The 24,079-nt window shown below is 44.9% G+C and overlaps 1 protein-coding gene across 1 annotated transcript; it reads left to right on the forward strand.

Moving 5' to 3' along the window:
• The first annotated feature begins 480 nt into the window (after positions 1-480).
• Positions 481-22,402, forward strand: RAB12 (RAB12, member RAS oncogene family). Its single transcript, XM_077302540.1, has 6 exons — positions 481-754; positions 8,631-8,691; positions 14,091-14,229; positions 17,358-17,447; positions 18,959-19,063; positions 20,151-22,402. Exons 1-6 carry the CDS (start codon positions 520-522, stop codon positions 20,262-20,264), a joined length of 744 nt encoding a protein of 247 aa, XP_077158655.1. The 5' UTR covers positions 481-519; the 3' UTR covers positions 20,265-22,402.
• The last annotated feature ends 1,677 nt before the right edge of the window (positions 22,403-24,079 follow it).

Genomic DNA, 24,079 nt, shown 5'->3' on the forward strand with positions numbered 1-24,079 from the left:
ATATGACAGGTCAGGGGTTATCCGTTCAAACTCCTTGGCAAAGTGTGAGGGCAAACAAACTACAGCGATACAAAACTGGCCGACAGGCTCCAGAGAACGGGGAAAAAACAGCCCTTTGGCTTCGTTTGCCTTCCCTTGAGACTGACTCGCAGGACAACCATCCTGGGCCGAACCAACATGTCCCCACGGAGGCGAATAACGGCTCCAGAGCCCGCAGGTAGCCGAGCCGCCGCACCTGGCGCCCCCTGCCGATTGTTGCGAATTCAGCGCCAAGCGGGAGGGGGCGGGGGCGGGGGCGGGCGGCGAAATTCCGTTTTGGCGCCTGAGGCTGCGGCGCGGGCGCGCCCCTTTCCCGCCTTCCGCGGCCCGGCCGAGTCCTCCGCGGGCGTAGAGGGCGCTGTGGCCGGTGGGGGGGGCGCTCTGCCTCTCGCTGGCCACCCGGACGTCGGCGTCGGCGGTGGGTCTGCGGCCGGCGGCGAGGGCTGGGCTGGGCCGGGGGTCCGCCGAGCCTTCTCGCGGATGGATCCGGGCTCGGGGATGCCGCCTGCGGCGCGGCGGGGGCTGGTCGGGCTGGGCTCGGGCGGGGGGTCGCCGGCGCTGTCGGGGCCTCAGGGCCGCCGGAGGAAGCAGCCGCCGCGGCCGGCCGACTTCAAGCTGCAGGTGATCATCATCGGCTCGCGCGGCGTGGGCAAGACCAGCCTCATGGAGCGCTTCACCGACGACACCTTCTGCGAGGCCTGCAAGTCCACCGTAGGTGAGGCGCCCGCCCGCCCGGCCCAGGGGCTCCCTCCCAGCGGGGCGCGGAGCAGACGCGGGCCCCAAACGTGAAGACCGGCCAAGGTTGGGTCAGGGCGGGAGACTCGGGGGGGCAGACTGGAGCAGCGATCCTGACGGCTACAAGGAGGCAGCAAGTCAGTGGCGAAGTAGCAAGCGGCGTCCCGTTGTCCAAAATATGCAGGGCGACGAGGCCGTTCAGTCCTCTTGTTGTTAGGTGCGAAGTCGAGTCCGACCCATCGCGACCCCATGGACAATGATCCTCCAGGCCTTCCTGTCCTCTTCCATTCCCAGGAGTCCTTTTAAGTTTGCACCTACTGCTTCAGTGACTTCATCCAGCCACCTCATTCTCTGTCGTCCCCTTCTTCTTTTGCCCTCGATCGCTCCCAGCATTAGGCTCTTCTCCAGGGAGTCCTTCCTTCTCATGAGGTGGCCAAAGTATTTGAGTTTCATCTTCAGGATCTGGCCTTCTAAGGAGCAGTCCGGGCTGATCTCCTCTAGGACTGACCGGTTTGTTCGCCTTGCAGTCCAAGGGACTCGCAAGAGTCTTCTCCAGCACCAGAGTTCAAAAGCCTCAATTCTTTGACGCTCAGCCTTCCTTATGGTCCAACTTTCAACATTGCAACTGGGAATTCCTCTGGGGTCAACTAATTTGCGTTCTCCCTGTCTCTGTGCTCCTAAGATCCCTGTCCCATTGTCGGAGCAAGGGTGCCTGCTTCACGCCTTGAAGGAATCTCGATTGGTCTTCAGGGTGCCGTTGGAGTAGAATTTGGTTGTTCTATTACTAATGAGATAGTACCAATTATAACAATAGCAATGATGTTCTGCTGTTTCAGAGCCAAATGGGAGTCAAAAGGCACCTTCAAGACTGACAAATATTGATTCAGGGTGTGAGATTCCATGTGTGCATACACTTCAGACTGTAGAGCAAGCATCCTAACAGTACAGATATAAGGAGAAAATAAGTTAGTAGCATAGTAAATGGCATTACCGTCCAAAATATGCAGTATGATCATTCTTTGCTAGGAAAGCAAATCAGTCCTTTGGGTTTTTCTCCTTGTATCTGTACTCTTGTTTGGTGGTCTTCGGAATAATATGGAGAATTATTGCAATGACCAACCGCTCTTCCCGTGTCAAATGGTCTGCGGAGGCACTTCGGGCATCTGCGTGCTGCAGAGTATTTGGCTGCATTTTTCTAGGTATGCACTTAGTTCTTGGCATTGACCAGCTTTCCTTGACCTCACCATTTCTATACAAACAGAGTATGTGTCTCAGAACACTTCCACTCTGCCTAGTAGCAGCTTTGCCATTATTGACTTCTTCAGGAAACCCATGATAACAATTTGAAAATCACTGTCCCTATGTGTTGTTCAGAAGGTAAATAAAGAAGCACTCTGTTTTAACATGCTGTAGCACTTTTAACTTAAATGCAAACTTAAATGGACTCCGGGGAATGGTAGAGGACAGGAAGGCCTGGAGGATCATTGTCCATGGGGTCGCGATGGGTCGGACACGACTTCGCACATAACAACAACAAGCACTTTTAATACTTTGGCCACCTCATGAGGAGGAAGGACTCCCTGGAGAAGAGCCTAATGCTGTAGGATCATTGTCCATGGGGTCGCGATGGGTCGGACACGACTTCGCACCTAACAACAACAAGCACTTTTAAAGTATGTCGTTTCTGAATTAATAGGAACATTTTTATACAAATGAAAATGTTTGATTTCTTTGTTTGGACAAAATCGTATTTATGATGTACTCTCCATAATTTTAAGAAACACTTGTGGAATGTGGAATGCCTGGTTAGGCTGAGAAAGTAAGACTTGCCTGATTTCACCCAGTAAGCTTCCATGGCAGAATGGGCATTTGAACCTGGGTCTCCCAAGTCCTCAGTCTGACTCTAACCACTATGCCACACTGTTCATCTTATTGTATTCATTAGACCAGTGGTGGCCACATTTGTGGCCCCACCGGGCCGCGGCTCCCTCTTCCTGCCCCCTCAGCAAGAAACTCGCCAGGCCGCCAGCAAATCGGCCACCAAAGCGGGGGGGGCGGAGAGGGAAGCGCAGCCGCCGCTGGTGCAAACGCGCATGCACGTTTGCGCCTGGTGGGGCCACAAATGTGCATGTGTGGCAGTTTTGCGCATGCACGGACCTGCCACACATGCTCGCATGCACGGACCTGCCACGCATGCGCATTTGCGGGCCCACCAGAGGCGCAAACGTTCATGCACAGCAGGTCCGCACATGCGTGAAACTGCCACACATGAGCATTTGCGGCCCCACCAGGCGCAAAAGCGCATGCTCAGGTGTGCCACGCATGCGCGGCACCCTGATTGCTCTCCCCCCCCACTGGTCCGCAACCCCAAAAAGGTTGCGGACCACTGCATTAGACCATCCTTTCTCAACCTTTCTACCATTTAGAAACCCCTGCCACATTATTTAGGCTTTGAGAAACCCAAGAAGTGCTGCGCTCATGCAGAATATGGTTGGAAAGCTGTGTCCCTCCCTTTCCCAGGCCCCTCCAGGCCCACCATTAGCCATTGGGGGTGTGTGTCGGCCATACCCAATAAATATTTAAGAAATTTAAAATATATTTTATTTATATACTAGCTGCAAAGCCTGTTCCTAAGAACGGGCCTTGAAAAGTCCCCCTTGGCCATGCCGTGTAAGGTGGCTTTGGGCCGCTTGCCGCTGGAGCAAGTGACACAGGCGGGGGTGGCTAGCTCGTGGGACAGAGCTCCTTAGTAGAGCGGGGCCGGGGCTTGCTCGTTAGCAGCCCAGAGGGCTCGCCCCCTCCACAACCACCCTTCGCCTAGGGCCCTCTCTCCTGTCCTGCTGCTGGCTCCATGTCTGAGAGCAAAGTAGCTAGCATTCAGGAACGGAGGGTGGGAACTGTAGGGGCAAGGCCAATCATGATGTGGCCAGCTTTGCTGGCTGCACCCTGATTAGCCCTATTCCAACTCGGACACCCGGACATGTTCCACTCCCCGGCTGTTTCACATATATTAAGAGGAACAATTGATAAGGATAAAAATTAATTCCCACCCAGTCTGGAAACCCCAGGGTTTCACAAAACCCTGGTTGAGAAAGCCTGCATTAGACCATAATGCTTGCAAGTTAGTGGTGAATGTGGTTTTTGTGTGCAATAATATACTTCATTGCTTATAATAGTATCTTACTAGCCATCATATGTGTGCTAATTTTAGAAACTGGAAGCAGGGATTGCAGAAGTGAGTACGTACTGGACTGATCACAAAGCTGTATCCTGGAGTCTAGTTTTTTAGTTCTTTGCATACTTAACTTTTCTGAGGTGAGCTAGATATTTTAACTGCTCTTTAAAATAGAATGTGAGGGAGGGATGGTCAAAACAAATTCCTACATTCTAATCGTGATGACTGTATATCTTTGGATACTTCAATCCAGTGACTGGAGCCATGAGTGGGCAAGAAAGAACTTTCTATAAACCTGAAAAGAAGCCCAGGTTTGCAGAACAATGTGAAATCTTTATGAGAAAAAAGTACACAGGGCAGTTTTAAAAAATCCATAAAGGGGCACCTCAAGCTTTAAGCAATAGATTCCTTCAGTGGATGTTGCTATGCATTCACATATTTTCTGAATAATAAGGCAGGGGAGGGGACAGAGCTGTTTCCAGGTTTATTTTGCCCTTTGAGGGAGAATTCACTGGGATCAGGCCTGGCTAGGCTTGGCAGCTCCAGATTGTAAAATTTGATGCCCCACCTGGAAATTGGCAACTCCAGGCCTGGAATCAATCAGTGGGGGTGGACTTGATACCACTAGACTTGCATGAATCCAACTAGGCCTGGCTGTCTGCATATATTCAACAGCAGCCACCCTATGAAAGCCCATGGTTCAGGTTCTTGTTGTGGAAGCTGACTTTGGACCAGTGTCATACTTTCAGCTTAACCTACCTCAGAGGGTTGTTGTGTGGATAAAAAGGAGAAGAGAATAATGTTAACTGTTTTGGTCCCCACTGTGGAGAAAAGGGGGGTATAAATTAAGTAAATAAAGAATGAATAAATATAGCTGAAGATGGGGGGGGGGGGCGGATAAAAGCTAGGTTGCTGAATGGCTGAGAAAGGGGAGAGGGTAGGGAAAGAGAAAATAGTGTGAGGAGAGGATCCAGGGGAGTACGTTGATGGCACCCAAACCTGAAGCTCTGGACACATTGGGTGAGGTGATGCATAAAGACATTAAATAACGTTGGGGGGAGAATCGCCCCTTGAGGAACTTCACAGTGGAATGCACAGCAGTGTGGCAGACTCTCCCCGATAGCAGTCTTCTCTGCCCTTGATGGCAGTAGTTTCCGCAGCAAGGAGAAGGAGGAACTGTAAAGCACTTCTTTACAAGCTGAGGTTACCCCTTCTGTCTATCTAAAACATTTTAAATTCTGCTTTCCCACAATGCTGAAAGTGGGTAAGTGAATTAAAAGCACGCATGCACAGTCCCCTTAAAAGTGAAGCAGAATCAAATCAATCACGCAGTAAACTGAAACAAAGTTTGCTCTTTCAAATAAGGAAACAAAATTAAATCAGATTCATGTTAGAATGGACAATTTTGAAGCATGTGGGGGAAAAGCATTTCTTGTCTTTCACAGGCAAAACACTTCAAAGACCAGAGGCCACAGCAATAAGGACTCTTTATTATTTGTTAAAATGTGCTTCCAAGAGGATTGGTGAGCACGACAGCGAGAATCTTGCTGAAGGCAGCTAATAGCTGAGAGGGGATCTTACCCCCCTTCCTGTGTCAGACAAACATTCTGCCCAGGGCATCAAAACAAGCTGTTTGCCAGTTTGCATTTGGAATCTTAAGCTGCATAAAGAGAGATAGTGAAACATGCTAGTGATACATGCTCGTTTTATCTCAGTTTATTTAAAGGCCCCTCGTCAAGCATATATTGGCACTGTGGGGAGAAGAGTTGGCACTTGACCCACCTGTGAATCAATGGCAGTTCATGTGTGAGATAATAAAATGAAAAATTAGCTACTGGGGTGGAGCGGAGTATAAGGAATAGCTGGGTGTTTAGTAAGGGGAGCTGAACTCAGCTGTCAAGCTGTAAACAGCTGCAACAATTTCAGAAGCAGAAAGAGTTTTGACTCCACCTTAAAAAGCTGTGCTCCATGTGAAGTCATGGCTTTCATTTGTAAGCATCTGTGGTCACCTTTGTGTGACGGCTTTCAAGTTAATGGATTCTGAACAGTAACTGAACCCTGTAATAGTGGATTATTTTCAATAGCTGCCACTTTACTAAAACATTAAAATATCCTGCCTTTCCTTATAGTTCAAGGCAGCCTGCAATAATAATTAAAATATTTTCAGTTTTAAAAACCTTGGGACAGCGTCATTGGGGGGAGTGGTGGTGATCTCACAGGCCACTGCAACATTTGGCTTTTAGGATAATACATGACTTTAAAAAATTATATTTAGTTCAGAAGTGCCAATAAACAGCTGAGGTTTGATCAGATTTTGGTGCCATGTAAACTCTGTTCTTCCTTTGAGAGGGAGGTATTCCCCCCCTCCACAGTTACTTAGTTCAGATCATAATAGCTAAGGAAATAATTGTTGGTAAAGTTTTGAATTTTATAAGGCTTGTTATGCAATTGGGTTCTAATATTTAAACTTTATTTGGACAATACAGATCTAATGCGGGAAAGAGTTGTGTCGGGGTTGGCAGCTTTATTTGTTAATGGTGTTCATACTTATAAAATCACCACTTGAAAAATTGCTGTCTGACATTTAAAACCAGTGTTATGGCCATGTGCTCTCATTGATTTAATCACTGCACTAATTCACTAAAGCTTTGGCTGGTTAATGGTGGGGGCCAGTTTCAATTGACCTATGTGTGAAGGGCAGACTTGATTTTTAAATGTTATTTTGGTATTCCTCTAAGAGGGAGGGAAGAGAGAAGATCACTATATTGCATTCTAACGGTAAATACTGGCTATTCTGTTAACATTGTGGCTACCATGACATTCTCCAAACAAAGATTTGCTATACAGATCTATTTAGATTTTACAGATATGCAAAATATTTTTACTATACAGACTTTCAACTCCAAATTCATATCTTTTTAAAAATACCTTATTTAAAATAATAGCTATGGAAAATTAATCCTCCCCTCCAAAAGATCAGTTACAAATCAGTGATGTTCATAGCAGATGCTGGAGCATTTCATTGTGCTTAGAAGGATCCTCTCTCCTTGTCTGTGGTGGTGCTTCCAAGATTGTTGTTTTATGCCAAGGATTCCCAACCAGGGTTCCAGGGAACCCTGGGGTTATGCAAGAGCCCCTCCGGTTAAGTGGCCTTTCCCAGAAGCTCAGATGCTGCTGACATCACTATATGTCACTGGAGCTCACTTTTCCTGTTACTCTACAGGCCTAGTCTCTTTTTCCACAATGGAGACTGTAAATGATCCGATTGATTGATCGGCTGGTTCCCACGTCTTACTTCCGCATCCATTTCTCTGAAGGGGTATGTCACCAGTTCTGGAGTTCCTTGAGGCCTGAAAAATATTTCAGGGGTTCCTCCAGGATCGAGAAGTCTCAAAATGCCTTCCCTTCCTCTCCCCACAACAGACACCCTGTGAGGCAGGTGGGGCTGAGAGAGCTCTAACTATAGCTGGCCCAAGGTCACCCAGCTGGCTGCATGTGGAGGAGGAGTGGGGAATCAAACCTGTTCTCCAGATTAGAGGCTGCTGCTCTTAACCACGACACCAAGATGGCTCTCAATAGACTGAGTATCTGGGAACCCATACCTTGATCTCCCACTTCAGGTAACAATGACGCCAATGGAGATAGAATGGGCAGAGTTGTTTTTAAAAATTAAAAAACAAAGTCTGATAGCTTTTATCAAATCTCTGAAGGCACATAGTGCTTGACTTTTATCAGTCACTTAAATTACAAAATGCCTTTATGCTTATTCAAATCATTTCTCGTGACAACACTGCATGAATCAAATGTATTATAAAGGAGAGACAGGGCTTTTGTTTCATATGCAGTGGGTCTCAGGTTGCTAGCGCCTTTAGCTAAAATGATCAGGTAGTTGGTGATTTGAAAAACCTGTCTGAGACTTGAGCCATGCTGGTGAGATATACAATACTAACCTGGGTGTAAACTGCACGGAGCTTTTATTCCAATCCCAGGTCGATTCAGTCCCTGCCGTCTACACATAATGCGATTTCTGTTTTGATTTTGGGCAATTTAAATTTTTCTTCTGCAGCAAGGATTGATCCGGAGGGACCCTACCTTTATTCTGCGATATCTTAAAGTGCTTTTAATGCTCCATATTTATAAAATCCGGATTGAGAAAGCAGGCTGTTTTGAATCTGGGCTTTGCTGCGTGGTAGAGAACCCAAAGCTGGTCATGTGACAAGCTTGCCTTAAAGGAGAAGCCCCTAATTTCTCTCAACTTCTGTCAGTCTTGGATATCCCCCCTCCTCTGCCTTCTTCGATCCTCTCCCCCCCTTCAAGAACAGAAAGAAAGAAGCTTGGCTCCCCCCCCCCCTTCTGAACTACCCTAATCATGTGCAGTACACTTTTCTGTTTCAATGGGGAGGGGGGGGGGGAAGAGGAAGACCTGAGTTCAAATCGATCTGAATTCAACAGGATTGACAATGGAATAAACAAAGTAAGTGCAGACTCTGCCTTAGACCAATGGTTTGGCTTGGTGTAATGCAGTTTTGGGTGTACGCATTATAATAAGTACTTATCCTTAATGGCTCAAAAATGTCATGAGTTCCCCCTGTTTAGGCTGTAGTATATGAATAGGTGAGAAAAGTAAACCATATTTCTATTTCCTTGCTTATTACTCATCTTTTGTTTATTGTATTTATAGGTGTTGATTTTAAAATCAAAACGGTAGAGCTAAGAGGAAAGAAAATTAGATTACAAATTTGGTAAGTAAAAAACAACACAAATGCAACCAGCAGATTTTTAAAAATGTTTTGTGGTGTTCTAGGATGGTTTCAACGTGTTTGCCTAATATCCGTAATTGTTATAAACCGATTTAACTCTTACTCACGTGCTGTTTCCCTTCCTCATGCAACTCTAGAAATAGGCAACTAATTTTTATGTAGATGGTTACAAGGGAACTAACCAGCCAAGTAATATGGTTTCTGTATTTTAGCAACTTCAAAGTTCTTGCAACACCACTGAAAATAAGTACTCCCCCCCCAGTTTAGTTTGCTTTATAAGATAGCAATAAAAGATTTTTATAACATGATGGTAGTAAAGAAATGTATATAGGACAGTAAATTATTCTCTATTCACACACCACAGTGTAGCACTTTTTAAAATCTAGTATGTAATTGTAAAGGGAAAAGGTGCTAAGGTTTGGAAAAGTGGTATTTGGTCACCTATGCTTAAATATTTGACGGTGACACCCATGAAACCCATGAAAGCACAGAAAGTTGTACTGTGTTATATGCTGATAGTCTAGCAAAAGTAACAAGTACATGAAAATAGGACCACATATTCCTTTATGGACAACAATATTTCATAAATGCTTTCTGTTCAATTAGTCTTGCTGTAATAGTGCAAATTACACTGTAAAAGTGTATACAGAAGTTTGATTCCAGTTGCTGTTGTGAGAGCCCCACATTGGCTGCGTTAACACAATTCTAACCCTTTATTTGCTGAATCGTAGTGCATTAATATAGTGTGTCATGCATAAGAGGTGTTTGAGCTAACTGCTAGAGATGCTTATCTGCCTTTAGGGTAAGGAGCGAAGTTCAGCATTGGTTTGAATGACACCACTGGAGCGCTCTGATTAAATTTAATTTTTGCATAGATGCAGTGAATTCAGTTTACTAACTCCTCTTGGCAGGTCACCATCAACTCTGTTTGTCGCACCATGTGTTTGTCTTGCTTCCATCTGAGTTAATTGCTGTTGCATCTTTCGTATCATCCGTTACCTAATACTTGAAAGTTACTGGCATGACTTCATCCCTCATCTGTGTCCCCACCTGGAATCCTGTGGCCGCAGGGCTGGTTCTTGAGCCAGAGTGATGGTTAGCCAGGGTCTACTGAAGCTGACATGAGGTAATGTAGATTTTTCAGTGTGCCAATGTCTTTGGATGTAAAATGATTATCGTGATTGTGTTGAAATCAGCAAAAATGGCAAAAAACAGCATTTAAAAAGACAACGATAACTTGTCAGTCAGTTAAGTCAGAGGTCCGCAAGCTTCTGCTTGCCGCGCACCGCTGCGGAGTGGTGAGCGGAGAGGGCGGCTCGGGGGCCCGCGCACGCGCAGCAGCCACAGCGCAAACGAGCATGCGTGGACTGCCACGTCTGTGCGTTTGCGCCCGGCAGGGGCGCAAATGCACGTGTGTGGCAGTCCGCGCATGCGCGTTTGCGCCGCCACCATGCCGGCGGCCGCGGCTTCCCCTCCGAGCCATGAGCAAATCGGCCGCTAAAGCGGTCTATTAGCTTGTGGCTCGGCAAGCTTCTCTTCCCTCCCCTCCCGAAGTGAGAAGCTTGCCGGGCCGCGAGCTAATCGACTGCTTTGGTGGCCGATTTGCTCGCGGCCTGGCGAGCTTCTCGCTTCGGGGGGGGGGAGGGAAGACGGAGCCGCGGCCCGGCGCCGAGGCCTTCGCGACCCGGCGCTGGGCTGCGGCCCGCGGGTTGGGGACCACTGAGTTAAGCTATATCCCCTCCCCTCTTGATTTAGGTGAGTTTTCAGTGCATGACACTGGTTACACAAACTATTTTTTCTTCGTAGTGGTACCAGTGTAAAATTTGAAAACTTTTAGCAGGTTGTTGAGCTTCCATGTTGCTTGTTCATGTGGACGTTTAAAATTGTATTGCGAATGAAATTCAATGAAAGACCAAAAGGGAACAAAACCCTAACCTAACCTGAGAAATCAAGTTAGGAACTCGAAGGTTGATCAAAAAAGAAAAAATGCAGTTATTTATTATTTAGTGCACATAAATCAGATTTGAAAACACATTTAAAACATAAATCCACACTTACGTTAAGTAACTACCATTCCTTATTTCTGATGTTCATAAAAATGTCTCTAAAACTTTTTTTTTTGGAGGGGGGAATTCTTAAATATCTTTTATCAATTTCAAGACTGTTGTGTTACCTATTGGGCCTTAACAATATAATGTACGAGTTTGTGTGTGTGTGTTTTTTTACTTGACCACTGAAAAAGACCCACTGGGTTGAAACTCATCTGGTCATCGATCATATCATGTGCAACCTTTGATGTTATTATTCGGCACTGTACGTTCAACAATGCACAGGTAGCAAGCAGTAAATGCGACTTTATATTTTAAAGGTGTACTTAATCTGATTTATGTGCACTAAATAATAATAATATTTTAATTTTTCTGTTTGCTCAACCTTCGGGTTCCTAACTTGTGAATGACATTCATTAAGGAAGATATTGGATGTTCGTGGAGCATTAACCCCAATTGGGAGTTCCTTATAGGCTCTGACGTACTCCGGTATGCAAGGGCAGCCCTGTTCATATCAGTGGAAGAAGCAGAGCTATGTCTACCTGTGGTTCTTCTTTCTCTGTTGACATGAATGGGACAGCCTTTGTAGTGGAGACCAGGTGTGCTTTTGGACTCAGTAATATAAAAATATGAAAATGAAATGATCTGTTCAGGATCGTTCCAAAGATCCTTTTAAATTTACGCTACTATAAATTCAAGTGCAACTTTTATTTTATTTATTATATTTATATACCACCCTCCCCAGAGTGAACCAATATAGCTAATGTTTTCCTCCTAAAGTTGATTTAAAACAGCTTGTCTATTTCATTTCAGTAGAGTAAATAGTTGCAGTTCCTTCTTCCCCACCCTAAGAATTATTGAACTGTTTTAAATCTGTCAATATGGCATTGGTTTTCTAAGAACCAATTTCAGCTGTTGTGATTATGCACAAGTTGTAAAGGAATCCATGCTGACAGTTTGGCAAGAGCTGCTGCTTACATCCTAGTTTCTACAGAGACAGGCCTGGTTAACTTGTGTTTTGAAAAAATCTAATCTGTTTGAGTTTGGCAGCACCCGGGGAATTATTTGGAAAGGCAAATAAGTTTTTCTTTTTTTCTCCCCCAGAAGCAACTGACCAAATTAATTGCCCTGTCAAAATATGCCATTGGTATTTTCATATACAGACAATATTTGTGTAGGAAGCTGCATGTAGATCATCCTTTTGTTTTGTTTCATGCATGTCAGAAGCTGCTGCCTTCAAAGCGGCCTCACATTTTTAGCTTATTCCACGGTGTTCCTTTCCCTCTTTTGTTTCTACCTTGTGCTTGTCATGGAGCCTGGAGTCCCAGCGGTTGTGTTTGCATTCCAAGCATGTCTACATATTTGGGCCTCCTGAGACGTTGCTGGATTTGAGACATTCATTTCCCATTTAACTTCTTCAGGGTTTAGCTTTGTGTATTCAGCAAGCACTGCTGGAGATGTTCTTCGTACTTAGAATTGTAGTGCTGGTGTGCCTGTTTCCTCTTCTCATTTGAAGGACTTGAGTGGAATGTTTTTGATCACTCTTGCAATGTTTTGTCAACAAGTTCTGCAAAAAGAATGTTGATTCTTGAGGTCCAGGTGACATCATGTGGCAGTCCACTTAGCTCCATTCAGGATCCATTGTGGCCCAAGCAACATTTTGAGGGGTGTACTTCCATACCTTATGCATTTATTAGCCACCTTGGAGATATTTCTGGAGAAGCAGCTGTGGGGAGGACACCAGGTCTTCCTGGTTCCTTCTTTTTCTCAGCCGTGTTGGCTGGAAGAAGCCATGAAGAAAGGGTCCGTTGAGGGAGGCTGATGCGTTCCCGTCCCTTCTTATACAACGCTGTATCACATCTATCAGGACTGTGTGTCAGTTCTTCACTTCGGTCATTCCTGGGCCCCCAGTGGGACAGAAATGGGGGTGTTGCTTTAGGATAAAATTGGAAGGTTAGCTTTTAAATACAAGATCTTGCTAAGAAGGAAGAGTTGTTGCTCTTGTCTGGCATGTGTATTGGGTTAGTGGCAAAGGGGCACACTAGGAGGTTCTAATTTCCGGTAAAATATGCGGTACAGTCCTCCCAGAGGTGTAACTCTTCAGAATGCTAGTAGGGAATTGCTGGAATCTGGACCAGATTTTCTTGTCATCCCCTTTACAGCTCAGTAGCAAGGCATGTAGAGCCTCTTGTGGCGCAGAGTGGTAAGCTCTGCCCATGAGGCTGGAAGTTCGATCCCAGCAGCCGGCTGAAGGTTGACTCAGCCTTCCATCCTTCCGAGGTCGGTAAAATGAGTACCCAGCTTGCTGGGGGGTAAACGGTAATGACTGGGGAAGGCACTGGCAAACCACCCCGTACTGAGTCTGCCATGAAAACGCTGGAGGGCGTCACCCCAAGGGTCAGACATGATTCGGTGATTGCACAGGGGATACCTTTACCTTTAGCAAGGCATGTACAAATTGGCCTATGAAAGAGCCTGCTGAAGGCATCTGTCGTACCACTGTGAGCAGATCTGGGCAATCTTCTGTCATCAGAGCAGGTGAAAAATGGAAGTAATCCCCATTGGCTACCTTGCCTGAATTGGAACCTCTTGTTCCAAGTTGTTTTGTACATTTTGAGTATTTAAAGCCCACCTTTCTCACTGCTGATGCAGTGCAAAGCATCCAACACAGCAAGATTTATATGTGGGTATGTCTTGCAGTGCAGAGCCTCATTGTATCATGACAGTTTTCTTTTGTTATGTGTGATTTGATCAGCAGGTTCACATTAATGATAGAAATGAGACACTTATAGATCTCTGACAATCACAGCATATAGTCCTTCCAGTATTATCTCCTGTCTTTGTCTTAGATTTTTTTTTTTTGGAGGGGTGTGTAGAGATAAATGCTTGTGCCCCTGGATGACAAGCTGACACTGTAGTAGAATTGCTAGAAATGTATGGGAGAGGTAGCATTGCTTTTTTGTGTCTTACATCCCACCCCATCATTTCATCTACTTGCTTTAGACGGACACCATGCGAAACTGGTACATGATGTTCTATGTATCCCAAGATTTTCCATGTAAACTGCCCTGGGCCGTATGGTAAGGCCACATAAAAATCCAAGATTGCACGCATGCACGCATGCACACATACATACATACATGCATACATGCATGCATGCATGCATACATACATACATACATACATACATACATACATACATACATACATGGGCTAGTTAACTATGGAAAGATGCTCATTTAACAAGTGGTCTTTCTTCCTGTAGAAATGTGTGATGCTTTGTAAACCTGGGGGGGGAAAGTACTTGTACCAACCTGTGCTGCTGCTTTTTAGGGACACAGCAGGTCAGGAAAGGTTCAACAGCATTACCTCAGCTTATTACAGAAGTGCCAAGGGAATTATATTGGTGTACGATATCACAAAGAAGGAGACGTTCGACGATTTACCGAAGTGGATGAAAATGATCGATAAGGTAAGCTTCACTTTCTCTGAAAATCAGCAGCATTGCTTTGGACACGTGCCCTGGGTTGAGTGGCACATTGCATTGTGGCAGCACAGCCTAGGAGACAGAGATACGGCCATTTCTGCAGGCCCTGAGGGCTCTGTGAGATGTGACCCTCTCTCTCTGGACATCATTGTGCGTGTAAAGTGTTGTCAAGTCCTAGCAGACAAATGGTGATCCTATAAGGTTTTTAAGGCAAGAGATGTTCAGAGGTGGTTTGCCTTTGCCTGCCTAGCAGCCCTGGACTTCCTTGGTGGCCATCCCTCCAATTACTAACCAGAGCCAGCTCTGCTTAGCGTCAAGATCTGGCAGGATTGGGCCAGCTTGTGTTTTACAGGTTAGGGCCCAGGTATGTATGTAAGAGTCTCTTGTGGCGCAGAGTGGTAAGGCAGCAGACATGCAGTCTGAAAGCTCTGCCCATGAGGCTGGGAGTTCGATCCCAGCAGCCGGCTCAAGGTTGACTCAGCCTTCCATCCTTCCGAGGTGGGTAAAATGAGTACCCAGCTTGCTTGCTGGGGGTAAACGGTAATGACTGGGGAAGGCACTGGCAAACCACCCCATACTGAGTCTGCCATGAAAATGCTGGAGGGCTTCACCCCAAGGGTCAGACATGACTCGGTGCTTGCACAGGGGATACCTTTACCTTTATTATCATGTATGTATTAAAATGCTTATGGCCACCTCAGCAGGAAGTATTCAAGGCAAGTGAGAAGCAGAGATGGCTTACCATAGCTGTCCTCTGCAGAGTCTTCCTTGCCAGTCTCCCTTCCAAGTGCTCACTTGCTTAGCTTCCAAGATCAGGCTAGATTGGGCTATATGGGTCAGATGTTAAATAGATTACCCATATGGGATTTTTAGTTCTGGATGCTGTCTGACAACAGGCAAGGAGTGGTTTCTTTTGTTTTGTCTGCCAAGATTTACAGACACCAGGTATCTGCATAATTTGCATAGGCCCGACTGTGAAAAGCTTCCTGGGTGAGGATGTTTCCCTCAGCACCCAATTTAAGAAGGGCTCACGTTGTATTTTCAGTTGCCATCCTGCATTGCCTTCAGTCTCTCCTGACCTCCAACTTTGAAGTCAGGGACCCTTTACACCCTGCAGAGAAGTCTTGGTCATGGTCCTCTCATATGCTCCAAGCAAGGCTACCAATAGGCAGAACTAGAGTCATTTCGATCAGAATTCCAGATTGCCTTTTTCCATGCTGCTTGCATAGATCTCTCCCATGATCTCCTGAGAGAAGTGTCTCCAAAACTGCCTTTTCTTCTCCCTTCTTTTTGTATATCTGCGTGACTGCTGCCTGTGTGTGTCCATGCCTTCATGGGGCCCAGATCTTGGGCGCAGGAGACGAGGCACTCCCCATCAAGATTTTTTCTGGCTCCTCTCGCAGGAAGGGGAAATGGGGATTAAATATCGGCACTAATAAAACTTCAGCCTGCAGCTTCATCCTGGATTGCAGGGGTAGTCAAGCTGTGGTGCTCCAGATGTCCATGGACTACAATTCCCATGAGCCCCTGCCAGCGTTCGCTGGCAGGGGCTCATGGGAACTGTAGTCCATGGACATCTGGAGCACCACAGGTTGACTACCCCTGCTGTATTGTATACTTATGTGCCACCGTCACCGTGAGATTATGTACGTCATACCTAAAACAGCCTGTTGCAAGCTGGACTGGCCTTGTGAAATGTCTCCCATTTGAATAATAAAATCAGAGTCCAGTAGCACCTCTGGACTCTGATTTTATTGTGCTACTTCAGACCAACACGGCTGCCCATTTGAATCTATCCCATTTGAATGTCAGCCTGCAGAAACAGGACCCTTAACGTAGGTGTGGTGGTGGTATCCTCTTCAGGGTTCCTGTTTTCTTGCTCTCATGAGGAGCGGGGACCTAGCCACGAAAGCTATCCTGCAGCTGTTGTGTCAGTCAATGAAACATACTATGTTTCATGGTGGGGAGGAGTTGGTGGACTTGCTGCCAGAGAAAATCCCATGATGTGAGATGGGATGTTGTTCCCTTGTGCTACATAATGTAAATAGACTACACTTGATCTTAGCCAAAAGGCCGAGAAGCGATAGACTGGCTGGAAATAATGTGACAGGGGGGCTGAACGATTACATCCATGGATGCTCTGGCTACAGTCATTATGATCAGGTTATCCATGGGAGATGGAAATTGCACACTTATGCAGGAATCCAAAAGAACACATGCTGTCTCTGACACACATGGCGATTGTTTTGAAATTCTTTTAAAGAACCATTTTCCTTGGCATATGCTGTATTACAGGCATGGGCAAACTGTGGCTCTCCCGATATCCATGGATAGTGCTGGCGGGAACTTATGGGAATTGTAGTCCATGGATATCTGGAGAGCCACAGTTTGCCCCACCCTTGTTGTATTATTTGCCCACTCACTTGTTCCTAAATACTGAACAGTAAACTACTTAGCACAACTAACTTAGCATTTATTGTTGTAAGGGGTGTTTTAGGGGGTTTTACTGTATTTTATAATTTTATTTTGTGTGCTGCAAGACCACTGGAAGAGCAGCAGTAATAAAACAAACAAATAAACTGTTTTCAGTGACATTAGTAGAAACCTAAAGCAATTTGGATGCCTGGCTACGCTAAAGTGGGGGGTGTACATTCCATTCTGACATCATCTTTTGAAACATTATTGTGACACTTGTTATACAGGGATGCATGTACCAGCAGGCAAATGTATAAGCAATACTGCTCAAGTAGTTGTCCTCAGCCTTTGGTTGTAGACTCTTACCTGCTTGGTGAGGAGCCCTGTGGGGTCCTTTCTGCCACCTTTTAGAATGCTTAGAGGGCCAGGAGGCCCCCTGCCTGCCTTGTCTGCAGGTAGCAGAGAGGAAAATCAGGACAGCAAAGCAGAGGGAGGATCTTCTTGCTTACATTTCTTGTGAACTGCTTTTTGAACCCTTGGATTCAAGCCATTCATCCATGGTTGTATCTGTAGTTCAGCATCCTAAAGCCTGTACGAATGCAGCAGGTCAGTAAGTTCATGTTGACCAAGCCGAAGTTTTGAAGGCTAGCATTCTAAGCTTATGATATGAACCATTTTGTTTTTCTTCCCCCACCTAGTATGCCTCGGAAGACGCAGAGCTGCTACTCGTTGGGAATAAGTTAGATTGTGAAGTGGATAGAGAGATCAGTCGACAACAGGGAGAAAAAGTAAGTGTAGGTAAAACCAAATTAATATTCACTGCTCAGGAAAGTCGTGCCTTGTGGAAGCATGAAGGACGCAGAAACTTAATAATAAAATATTGGTTTTGTTATTAATTTGAAGATTCATTAATTTTCATGCCTTAGAAGCGAATTGGTTTATGTTATACCTTTATTAAAACCAGGTATGTGTTTTATGCCGATTTATCCCATTTAACTGTGTAGACATCATAAGCAGAGCCCTGCTGGACCTGGCCAGTGGTTCATCTAATCCAACACCCTGTCTCACACAGTGGCCAACCCGTTCCTCTGGAGGACCAACAAAAGGGCACAGAGGCCGAGGACTTCCCCTTATGCTGCCTTCTGAAACTTGTATTCAGGGTTTAAACCAGGGGTAGTCAAACTGCAGCCCTCCAGATGTCCATGGACTACAATTCCCAAGAGCCCCTGCCAGTGAATGCTGGCAGGGGCTCCTGGGAATTGTAGTCCTTGGACATCTGGAGGGCTGCAGTTTGACTACCCCTGGTTTAAACTCTTAGACCTATGAATGGAAAAGCTACCCTCTATGACTGCCCCTTTTATGCCATCATTCAACCTTCCATAAGGCTCAAGCTAGAATTGTGTTGATGAACTGTTTGTGTGAACTATCCTTTTCCGGTGAGATAGACTGTGCTGTTGTTGTTTGTGACACTGTGATGGCTCAAAAAAAGGATTGGCATGATCAGGGATGTACAGCCCTTGCATAAAGGCAGAGGGTCATGTGGATAGCACCTTCATGTGAATATGGATGGAATGTAGGCGCATCTGAGGCCCTGACCACTCTTGGAAGAAATTGTTTAGGGACCACCAGATATATGAATTAGCATCTAAAAGTAAAATTAAGCCAATTTCTAATAGCATGCACTATTTTATGTTGAATTATAAGCTAGAGGGGGGGGGAGTATTTTTTCTGTCTTAGTTCCACAATGATTTACAGATTTTGTTTTTGAGACTGAAAAAGTACGCTCTCCTTTCAGATTCCAGAATTGGACGGGTCTCTAAACAACTCGAATCCTTTTTGCCAATGACTTGGAGAGCAGCATAATATATTCTAGTTTTATTTTAAAAATTTAAGGCTCTGAATGATAGAATCACAAGATCTCTAGACTCATGAAATCAAGTCTTTGTTGGTGGAAAGTGCCAGCAAGCCACAGACTTACAGTCACCCTGTAGGGACAGGGGTGGCCAAACTGGCTCTCCGGATGTCCGTGGACTACAATTCCCATGAGCATGGTACTGGCAGGGGTTCATTGTAGTTTTTCAAGACAAGAGATGTTCAGAGGTGGTCTCTATGTAGTAACCCTGGATTTCTTTGGTGATCTTCATCCAAATACTGACCAGGGCTGACCTTGCTTAGCTTCTGAGATCTGAAGAGACCAGGCTAACCTGGGCCATTCAAGTCAGGGCAAAAAATTGTGGCCAAAATTGGATTCCATTAATTCAGAACAAAAAGTCATTTGATTTTTGTCTTTTCCTGTCAGTTTGCACAGCAGATAACTGGGATGCGATTCTGTGAAGCTAGTGCCAAGGACAATTTTAACGTGGATGAAATATTTCTGAAGCTGGTTGATGACATCCTAAGAAAGGTAAAATGCTTTGATGCTTTCAGCTGATGAGATTTTGACTATTTTAAGGTAGTGTTGCTCACCACTGTTGGCTATAGTAGACGCTTGCCCTTCTCGATTCATGATTCCACTTGGTCACATCTGTGTATTCACATGAACACTTGGCATTGCTCTTTGCAGGCTCTACCTCTGCCTTTGCAAGAATGCCTGCTGATCAGCACTGCATTAACTTCTATGAGTGGGTTGCACATTGGCTGCTTCAGACACCTGGCCAAGCAAATTGCATGTCGTGAATGGCTCTAGCATTGTCATGTGACTTGCCTAGGGTGGGTAGATGAGGTGATCATCACTACTGTGGCACTGTAGTCAAGCTTGACACCATATGTGAGACTCCTAGATCAGGCCTGGATTCAGTTTCAGTTCTATCTTGGCCGTGGAAAGTGCCATCTACAGGTGACGTGCGGTGACTCCATATGGTTTTCAAGGCAAGTGGTGCTGAGAGATGGTATGGCCATTGCCTGTTTCCACACTGACCTCAGTAGCTGTGATGGTCTCCCATCCAAATACTAGCCAGGGCAGGCCCTATTTAACTTCCAAGATGTGAACAAAATTGAGGGAACAGAGGAGAGTGACGAGAATGATCTGGGACTTTAGGACCAGTCCCTATAAGGAAAGGCTGAGGGAACGTTCAGCCTGGAGACGAGAAGATTTGAGATTGCTTTCTTGAAGTATTTGAAAGGGTATCACTTGGAGAAGGGCAGAGAGAAGTTCTTGTTGACAGCAGAGGATGGGTTTAAGCTATGTGTAGAATGATCATGGCTAGATATCGGGGGGGGGGGGGGAATTCACAGTCAGAGTAGTTCAGTGGTGGAATTGGCTGCCTAAGGAGGTGGTGAGCTCCCCCTCACTGGCAGACTTCAAGCAGCTACTTCTCATGGATGCTTGAGGCTGATTCTGCATTGAGCAGTGAGTTGAACTAGATGGTCTATGAAGATGAAGAAGAGTGCCGCTTTTCTCTACCCAAAGGTAGAAAAATCTACACTAGACCCTTCCAACTCTGACGCTGTGCCCTTCCTTCAAAGAGCTTTCTTTCTTTTTCTGTATTAAGATGCCTTTGGATGTCATACGGAACGAATTGTCCAACAGTATCCTGTCCCTACAACCGGAGCCAGAAATCCCACCAGAACTGCCTCCTCCCAGACCTCATGTCCGTTGTTGCTAACTTGCCGCTTCATCCGGAGTGGAAGTGAGAAGGGTGGGGTGAAGAGGAGCCCCTCTCCTGCTGTGCACTACAATCACGTGGTAGTTCCTCGTTGCACTTTGATCCGGAATCAGAGCTACACACTAATCTGTAAATATGCAAATACGCAGACCTGGGTAGGATTCAGCCGTGAGTGGTTCAGTATGGCTCTTCCCACAAGTGGTTTTTTTTCTTCCCTTTTTTCTTCCCTTTTTCACTTTCTTCCCTTTTCCCGGCGCTATAAATATTGTACATTTGGCTGGAAAGTACAGCAGTCCCAAACCTAGGATGTAAGAAATGAAATGCATACTTACTTATATTCTGAACATTAATGTTGTAATAGTCCTTGATATCAGCAGAATCTCTCCTAGTATATGGTGCTTTGCTAGCTTTTTTTAAGAGAAAGATTTTTAAAAATTAGACGCAAGTTTATAAAACTTTCTTAAGCAGCATTGTTTTCCCTTCTATTGAAAAAGAAGTTACTGTTGCATCTTAAAATGATTGCGAGTGGAATTCACCAAGTTCTGTTGCTGTGCACCCTCCGTCCAGTGGTGCTTACACATCTGGGTGTGTACAAGCCTCGCGGAAATGCCCTGGGTTGTGCGGCAGCAGAAGTTGCTGGACTGCAGATGAGGAGTTTCTCAAACTTCTCTCTTATTTATTATGTATTTTAATTTAATTCTCTTTATGTACTAAGGCACTGCTCTTGGTGCAGTTTTTAATGGATGAATTGGCGACTGCCCCCATTAGTTTCTTTCTTAAGTATAATTATGTAGTAATTCGACTGTAAAAAAAAAAGTAGATATATTTGAAAGATCTAAAAGAAATTGCTGTTGTCCTAGACAAATTATTTTCATTTTTAGGATGCGACTTTTCCTTGTGTTAAGGAATATATACATGTGTATCTATCAATATAAATAGGGGGAGAGGAGTATATTAAAATACACTTTTGTCCATTGCATTTATTCCCATCTAATATGCTGTGCTAAAGGAACTTTTCTTTTTGTCTGAACAAACTTGTGAACAATTTTTTTCCCTTTTTGGTATGTCTTTCATTAAATCTGCACTGTATAGTTTAGCTGTGGATAAAGCCGTAGTTCAGGGGTAGTCAAACTACGGCCCTCCAGATGTCCATGGACTAGAATCATAGAATCATAGAATCATAGAGTTGGAAGGGGTCATACAGGCCATCTAGTCCAACCCCCTGCTCAACGCAGGATTAGCCCTAAGCATCCTAAAGCGAATGCTGGCAGGGGCTCCTGGGAATTGTAGTCCATGGATATCTGGAGGGCCGCAGTTTGACTACCCCTGCCGTAGTTACAGATTTGAATAACTTGATATGTCCTCAGTGTTGTTGTGGTGTTGAAAAGCATTGGCGTTCTAAACGAATGACGTGCCACTAAAGTCTTGTCTTCATGAATGACAATGGAGCAGCCTTTCATTAGAATGCCCAACATAAAATGTTGGCCAAAAAGGTCGTCTAGTCTGGAAAGACAAACATTTTGAACTAGCTTTCCAGCTTGTAAAAGGAGGATCAATGGATAGACTGTAGCAAATTTATTAACAACTCATAGATCCTAGAATAGATCCACTGGCTTTGAAATCCTAAATTACTATTATATTTTCTAGTGCCTGATTCTTTGATCTATGCGCTAAGGCATTTTTCTATTAGTGGCATGTTCCACTGACTTCCTGAGGATTTTTCTTCAGGTTCCTGGGAAGAATTAAGAATGTTAAATAACTGTTTGCAGTTTAAGTAAACGAAAGTTCCTACTAATCTTGGTATTGTGGTAGGAATACCTCTTTGGATCATTCAGTTTCAACTAATAAAAGATGCAAAATTTATTCCTTTTTCTGCTACCACAACGTGCCTATACAAGTGTTGTTCTTCACAGAGATATTGTGTGGCTTACTTTAGTGCTGACTAGACAAGGTTTGCCATTTTTGTAGCACTTGTTGTAAGCTGCGGGCAATAACAGAGGAAAGGAACTTGTGAATGGTAAATTTAAACTTGACAAACATTTAGGCAACTTTCTGTATTTAAAAACCCGTGTTTTTGCCTTCTGTTCTTGAATAAAAATGTAAGAAAACTTGGCCTAAATAAATGTTATATCTTACAAGGAACTTATTAATGCTTGTACATCCAATAAGATGAGTGTATTGTTTCCCTGGTATAGGACGGACTGGATTTTCATTTGACTTTTTCATATCATGCAGAATCTTGTGCATCTTATTATCCCAAAGGAGCACATCCATAAACCTGTGACTTTTGCTGCTGGTTTTAATATACTGTTTTAGTTATTTGAGGAATGTTGTCAGATCTCCCAGCCACCTTCGTTAATATCATATTTTGAATTCCAAACTCTGTCATAGATTATGATTGCTTATATATATGCATAGGGCATTCCTGTACAAATAAAGAAGAATTTCCATGTTTCAGAATAATTGGAAGTCCTTAAACACACACACGGAAGAAAATGGGATCAAAATACCTCCCAAATAAAGACTGGCAGATTTAAGAAAAAAAGACACCAACTGAGCTTTCAGTAGCCATGTTGGGGGTTGCTAGGCAACCACAATATTGCTGAGCCTTCTGATTCTTGGCTTGTGGAAAGTAAACCCATAGGAGAGAGCAGGAGTGGACTTGAGGTGCCACAAGTGCTCTGGAAAAGATTCTGCAGCCTTCAAGTCCCACGATAAGGGGCGTGGCCTCACTGCAACTACTTAACCAGACTTTTTCTGGGGAGGGAGGGAAGGGAAACACAAGATCATATGCGTTATGGCCTCAAAGGCCTTCCTCAGTGTTCAATATATAACAACATAATTTTAAGAAACATCTGGAAAATAAACCATATAAATCAATCCTTACCAGGTGATGTTATCTCATATATTATATGTTTTAAAGTTAGCTTATAAAGCAAACCGTGTAACTTATTTATTTATTTATTTAGATTTTTATACCGCCCTTCCCTACGGCTCTAGGTGGTTTACACAAAACATTTTGAAACATTTACATAGAACACTCTCAAAATTAATATAACAATATAACAAAACCATACCAACAAGAACAGTATTTTAAAAATGACTCTGACACTCCCTCAGTAGGTTCGGTCCCTCAGTCTGGGGGGGGGGGGGGGCTTGTAGATGTTATGGGTCAGTCGGCCTCACCAAATGCCTGGTGGAAGAGCTCCCTTTTGCAGGCCCTGCGGAATTGTGGAAGTTCTGGCAAGGCCCTGATCTCTTCAGCTTGGTGGCGGTGGTAAAATGCCAGCCGTGCTACCTTTGTGACCTGGGCTTCCATTGTTAGGGAAGCATCCAGGATCACGCCCAGGTTCCTGGCAGAGTGAGTCGCTAGGAGCTGCACACCGTCCAGGGTGGGCAGGTGTGCTTCCTTCCTTGCCTGGTAAATATACTCACACATAAATCATCCATTGGTATTATAATCCGGTATATAATTTCAAGTATTTCCAGATGTGCGTGTCGTCAACTAGCCAATAAAATCCAAAGGCCACTGGATTTTTTTTCCTCTTGCTCTTTTCTCCCACATCTGTGAGTGTGTGGACTCCTGCTGCAATCGTTTTTCAGGACAAGGGCAGGATGGAATGATCAAAAGAAAGGTTACCGAGCAGGGACGAGGTCCAAAGAGCTGTCCTTTGCATCTGAGGAGAGTTGAAGGGGGCGGGGTTTGTACCACCGGAGACTCAAAACCAGGGGTAGTCAAACTGCGGCCCTCCAGCAGATGCTGGCAGGGGCTCCTGGGAATTGTAGTCCATGGACATCTGGAGGGCCGCAGTTTG

Source organism: Paroedura picta, chromosome 11, assembly GCF_049243985.1.
Source record: "Paroedura picta isolate Pp20150507F chromosome 11, Ppicta_v3.0, whole genome shotgun sequence".
Taxonomy (NCBI): domain Eukaryota; kingdom Metazoa; phylum Chordata; class Lepidosauria; order Squamata; family Gekkonidae; genus Paroedura; species Paroedura picta.